Genomic DNA, 6,206 nt, shown 5'->3' with positions numbered 1-6,206 from the left:
TTCTCTTCTCAAGGCTGAACAAACCCACATCTCTCAGCCTTTCCTCCCATGGCAGGCTGCCCAGTCCCTTGATCATCTTTGTGGCCCTTCTCTGGACCTTGTCCAGCTTGGCCAGCTTGGCCAGCTTTATCTCTGCTGGCGATGCCTTGGTGATGCAGCCCAGCATCCTGTTGACATTCTGTGCTGCAACACACTGTTCACTCATATTGAGTTGCTTGTCCACCAGGACCCCCAGATCCCTTTCCGCAGAGCTGCTCCCCAACCAGGCAGATTTCAGTCTGTGCTGCACTCCTGGATTACGTTTTCCCAGGTGCAAGACCTTACACTTGTCCTTGCTGAACTTCATAACATTCTTGTTAGTCCAGCCTTCCAGCCTATCCAGACCTTCCAGCAGGTGGTTCTCCCTTCCAGAGTGTCCACTCACCACTCAGTTTGGTATCATCAGCAAACTTCATCAGGGTACATTTAACCTCATCATCCAGATCACTTATGAAGATATTAAATTAAATAGAAAAAATTTTAAAATTAGAAGAAATTAAATAAAGATATTAGGCCCAATATCAATCCCTGGGTGACCCCACTTGTTTCAAGTTGCCAGTTTGAAAAAGAACAATTTCTCACCACCCTCTAGGTGCAGTCTGTCAGCCAGTTCCCCACCCACTGCACAAACCACTTCTCTAGACCATAACACACCAGTTTCTTTAGGAGGAGGCTGTGGGAAACCCTATCCAAACCGTATCAAAAGCTTTGGAGAAATCCAGGTAGACAGTCCCCACCGTCCACCTCATATCAACCGAGCAGGTTACTTTGTTCTAGAAGGTAACCGGGTTTGTCAAGCATGATTTGCCCGCTGGTGAACCTGTGTTGGCTTTTCCCAATCATGTGCATCACTTGACTTGTGGTAGCCCCCAGAAGGCTTCATTCCATAACTTTCCCAGGGCTTGAAGTAAGACTGATGAATCTATAACTTCCTGGATCCTCTTTTAAGCCCTTCTTGTAGATGGGGGTAACATTAGCCTCCTTTCAGTCTTCTGGGATGTCCTCTGATCTCCACAACTAAAAGATTACAGAGAGCAGCATTGCAAAGACATCAGCCAGCTCTCTTAACACTCGAGTGGATAATGTCAGGGCTTATCAATTTGTAGGGGTCAAGCTCCTTTAGTCATTCACATACCAACTCTTCCTTCACTGACGGGGGGTCTGTGTTTGCAATAACCTGGATTTTTGTCCCCAAGGCCTGGGGCCCAACACCACTGCTAGAGACAGGATGGAGAAAGTACTGAGAACCTCTGCCTTTTCAACATTGTTGGTGACTGATTCATGTCTCCTGTTTAACAGGGAGCAATATTTTCTTTCTGTTTCTGCCTGTTGTTTATGTAACTGAAGAACCCTTTCTTGTAGTTTTTGACATCTTTGGTCAATTTCAATTCAAGATGAGATTTTGCTTTTCTAAGTGGATCTCTACACACTCTGGCAATGCCCTTGTAGTTGTCAATGGGCATTTGTCCACTTTTCCATCTCTGGTACACTTCTCTTCTGGTTTTGAATAGACTCGGAAACTCACAGTTAAGACACGGGGTCTCTTTCTCAGCTTACTTCCCTTACCTGTGAATGTTGAGGTTTGATTTTCAGATGCTTTGTGGTTTTCATTTCTGCTTTTCTGGAGGAGAAAAAGCTGAATTTATGTACAATTCAAGTAGGAATGGATTAATGTATCTGGTTTATTGATGCTCTGGGTTAAAACATCAGCAATAGTCTCTCTGGTAGATGAACAAGTGTTCAAACCAGATGGTAAGTGGCTAACTGATTTTTGACATTTAGTGTGTTCACATTAGGGAACACAGCCATGGCTGGCTCCTGCTGCTGAAGGGGGTGCTAACTTTCCCATTTCTCTTCTTTTGAAAGAGGACAGCTGTCTCAACTGTTACACATTTCATAGGAAGTTTTCAGCAAGTACATGTAGTCATTCTCCTGAATGAACATATAAGGCAGGCACCTTCAAAAACTTCTTTAGGATGAGGGGTAGGGAGATTATTTCCTTATCCTCTAACTTTTGCCAAGTAGAAATCCAGAACTGCATGTTATTTTGAAAAGCTCATCCCAGTTAGCAGCCTTATTTCCTGGAAGAAACAACCTTGCAAGCAATTAATCCCATGAAAGCTGATAGAGCAGTAGACTATATGGCACTTTGTAGCCATTAGACCTCCCAGTTAGACATGTCAACACAGAGACCAGGGAAAATTTTCCAAACCATAATTGTCAGCAAATAGAGCTGCAGGAAGACATACATTTGAAATGTGGGTAAACAGGAAGGTGCTAAGAGCCTACGCCTTGAGTCAGGGTCAATGCAAGAACTACTCTGCAGAGTGCAGATACCTCAGCTAGCTCAGTCCGAGGAACTGCTGTGGGTAGCAGCCTGGCAAAACCACACAAAGCTAGTTTCTTCACTGCAGTGGTCATCATGTTCACTTCCTGCATGAGAGGTGTCAAGCTCAAAAAGTGTACAGAAGCAAAACCCTTCACAAGCCTGTTCACCGTCCTGAGAAGCAAAGCCCCTTGGCATCATGTTTTCTCTCTTTTTTCTTTCTAATAATAGAGTTGATGCTCTAGCATCCTAAGGATATAGGAAATACAACTATGATAGGGAAAAATAATATCAGATCAACTGTTATACTCAGAAAAAAACCTGCTGCACAGTAGTTTATTCTGACTGCTAGTTAGAACTGAGAAGACAAACTATTTTTTCCAGTTGGGTCAACAGTTCCAGTAAAACATGCTACCTGCCTAGGACACCTGTATATGAGGAAGAATAATTTATCTCTAATACAAGGAATAATAATTAGTCATTTTGTGTTATGATATTCATTAGACTGTACAGAGTAACAGACAAAAATGCATTTGAATCATCTCGTGTTACGTTTTAACCACTTGAATTCTGTGAGAACTACCCAAAAAGCTCAGGAAGACCGACCAGAAAGACAGGAGACAGGTCAAAGCCTAGAGCCTGGACTACATGGAATGAAAGACTCTTCTTCTCTGAAGCTTCATCAAGGCTTCCTTCACCTGCTTATTCCTCAGACTGTAAATCAGGGGGTTCAAACAGGGGCTGACAAGACTGTAGAAAAGGGAAAGAACTTTCTCCCTCCCAGATGAGTTACTGCTCCCAGGCCCCATGTACATGAAGATAGCGTTTCCATAAAACAGACCCACCACTGTCAGGTGGGAGCCACAGGTGGAGAATGTTTTGTGCCACCCTGGCGTAGAGCGGATGCGCAGAACAGTGGCCAGGATGTGCAGGTAGGAAATTAGGATTAAGGCTAAAGGGAAGAGGAGGAAGCACACGCAAACAGCAAAGATCAGGACTTTATTGGCAGTAGTGTCAGTGCAGGCTAGCTTTAGGACAGCAAGGATTTCACAGAAGAAGTGGTCAACCTCACATGGGCCACAAAAAGGCAGGTGTAAAGCCAGAGACGCTTGTAGTGTACCAAATACAAACCCAAAAGCCCACGAAACTGCAGCAAGAGTGAGGCACAGCCTCCAGTTCATGATGAGGGCGTAGCGCAGGGGGTGGCAGATTGCCACGTAGCGATCATAAGACATCACGGCCAGCAGCACGCACTCTGTAAGTGCAAAGATTAAATAAAGATGTATCTGTGTCCCACATCCAGCAAAGGAGATGGTTCTGCCATGTCCAAGGAGGTTCCTCAGCATATGGGGGACATTGTTGGAGGAGTAGCAGATGTCCAAGATGGAGAGGTGGCAGAGGAAGAAGTACATGGGGCTGTGGAGGCGGTAGTCCCGGCAGATAAGCACAAAGACAAGTGCGTTTCCCATCAGAGTGGCAGAGTAGAGGACAGAGAAAAGGCCAAAGAGGCAGAACTGCAGGGCTGGGTTGCTGGAGAACCCCAAGAGGATGAATTCTGTGACAGTCGTTTCATTCTGCATGCTGCCCTGGAGATGAGACAGCACAAAGTGCCACCACAGGGATCTGGAAGGGAAGGAGCAAGGGAAAGGAAAGAAAACAGTTTTCCTAAGAATGCTGTTACCTTTACTCTTTACACTGCAGCTCCCTTCTCCCTCTTTTTCCCTCTGACTCCAGTGGAAGGTGCATACTACCCTCACCATCCTGAGTGATACAGATCTGAATTGCAAGCTGTAATCTCTGTACAAACTTTGAGCAGTTTTGAGCAATCTCACACAACTTTACTGCCTAGCTTGCCTGTGATGTCTTTCTTATTCCGCGGGGTTTTTTTTGGGGGGGTGGGGGGTGGGGAAGTGTTTCTCTGTTGGAGAAAATAACAGCTATCATAATGAAGATTTCAGGTGAAGTCAGAACATCTTCAAAGTAGCTATTTTAAATTAAGTCTGTTTTAAAATGAATGCACAGTTCACAGAACAATTCGTTTCACTATTAAACCAGCTAGCATTTCTAATCCATTGCTGTGTCTTCTCTACCTTAATAAAATGCATTTATACTGAATCCTGCAGTTGCTTGATCCATTATTCTATATCTAACTTCAGATTGCTGAACAAATTGAGAGCTACACTGTACAGCAGAGAGTTATTGCTAGAAGAATGTCACTAACATTTATGCACAAGAGTTTCCTTACCTGTAACATCTGAACAAATGCAGTTTGTTCAGCTCTGTGTTTCTGATCAAGGAAAAAAGTTCTGTGCACTCAGACAACAGGTGACACAAAGAGCTGTTCCACTGTGTTCAGCTCCCTACATTAATTTGTTTTTAAAGCCAAAGTTTTCTGTGTAGTGTGTCTGAAGAGACACTGTTTTGATTACCAACAGGCAGTAAAAAAATTATTCTCAAGGATAAATCCCCAGAGTTCCATACCTGAGCTCTGGGGATCCTTCCAGAAAGTAAACACCACTTTATTCTGAAATGGATGTGTCATTGTACTTAATATGGCATTGTACATACTGGTACTTCATTAATATGGATTTCCCTTCTGTTAAACACAATCTCCTTCATCACTTTCCCCTTTATGCCTTCACTGTCTCCCAGAATTTCCCTGCCTCCAACTGCATACAGAGTTTGTTGTTTCTGAGATACTAGCACAGAATATATCCTACTGTTAGGAGCTGCCAAATCCAGTATCTCCATGCAGTACAATGAGGCTGAACATGTGTTTTCCAACTGGCACACGTGCACACATACATACATATGGGTATGGGACTGTGTCAGCCGTTTTGCCTCGACATGGCTGTAATGCCATTACCCCCCTCCCCGAGCCGCAGGGTGGTGTAAAATGGCAGCTCTGTTTCTGCACCACACCATTTCATAGGCCGGGCCTCGGCATCCTATTGCCAGGAGGGCAAAATTAGCCCAGAGCTAGAAAAGCTGCATGTGTGCGCAGGGCCGGGGGACTAGGGGGATGTGTGGAAGCTGAAGGCGTCAATGACCGACTGCCCCCTCGGTACGAGTACTGTGGGCATCTGGGCATGTGCACACGGGGGGTTCATGGGGCAGTGGATATGCAAGTGTGGCAACGAGCAAACTAGTGGTGGGGACTGTATAAAAGGGGCTACGTGTTCCTTTCTAGCAACATTTCTAGCTTGTAGTAGTTTTCTCTTGCCTTTTTGCTCTAGCCTGCTGAAGCTCTCACCTGCCAAAGCTCTCACCTCTTTGCTTTCTCTCCGTCACCTGCACAGGGACCAGACCAATGGCCATGCCACTATACTCACAGTGACGACATTCCCCATCACCTGCAGGAACCCCCCCATCACCGGAACCGGACCAACGGCACATCGCTAGACTCGTGGTGGTAGTAACTAATATTGCTGCATCTCTTTTGTTTGCTTGCTTAGGTTAGTGGTTGGACTGGATGATCTTCAAGATCTTATCCAACCTAGACAATTCTGTGACTGACTTTTCCTTTCTCCTTCCTTCTGTCCTATCGCTATTATCAGTTATTTTGTGAAATAAAGCTTACAAGGTTTGTGCAGCATCTGACCTCGTTTGCGTCTTAATCTCGCTCTTGAGATCGTTTAAGAACCCTCCCCAATATTGGATCAGGAAAATATGCCCTGTCACATAGATCCATGCTGATTTAAAACAAAGCTCTTGCACAAATACAGACAGCCTTGATCCTGTTCCCTGTCAGGCTAACCAGCATGAAAGACACTCAGTGGAAAATATATACACATGTATGCACAGAAGCCACATGAGTCCCACTAGCAGCTGACCTTCAACA

The 6,206-nt window shown here is 44.8% G+C and overlaps 1 protein-coding gene across 3 annotated transcripts; it reads right to left on the bottom strand.

The window, feature by feature from the left end:
- Positions 1–3,009: 3,009 nt before the first annotated feature.
- LOC141958449 (olfactory receptor 2A12-like) lies at positions 3,010–5,715 on the bottom strand. 3 transcript variants are annotated; one of them, XM_074901231.1, is made up of 2 exons: positions 5,707–5,715; positions 3,010–3,939 (listed from the first exon to the last, which is right to left on the bottom strand). In XM_074901231.1, the coding sequence occupies exons 1-2, from the start codon at positions 5,713–5,715 to the stop codon at positions 3,010–3,012; spliced, it is 939 nt and encodes a 312-aa protein (XP_074757332.1). The 3 variants fall into 3 exon arrangements, with proteins under 3 accessions (XP_074757332.1, XP_074757331.1, XP_074757333.1); XM_074901230.1 differs by lacking the exon at positions 5,707–5,715 and adding an exon at positions 4,973–4,984; XM_074901232.1 differs by lacking the exon at positions 5,707–5,715 and having other exon boundaries at positions 3,010–3,945.
- Between the last annotated feature and the right edge of the window lie 491 nt (positions 5,716–6,206).

This window comes from Athene noctua, chromosome 3 (assembly GCF_965140245.1).
Source record: "Athene noctua chromosome 3, bAthNoc1.hap1.1, whole genome shotgun sequence".
Lineage (NCBI taxonomy): Eukaryota > Metazoa > Chordata > Aves > Strigiformes > Strigidae > Athene > Athene noctua.
Note: the sequence above shows the minus strand (reverse complement) of the source record. Positions and strands in the feature narration are given on the sequence as shown.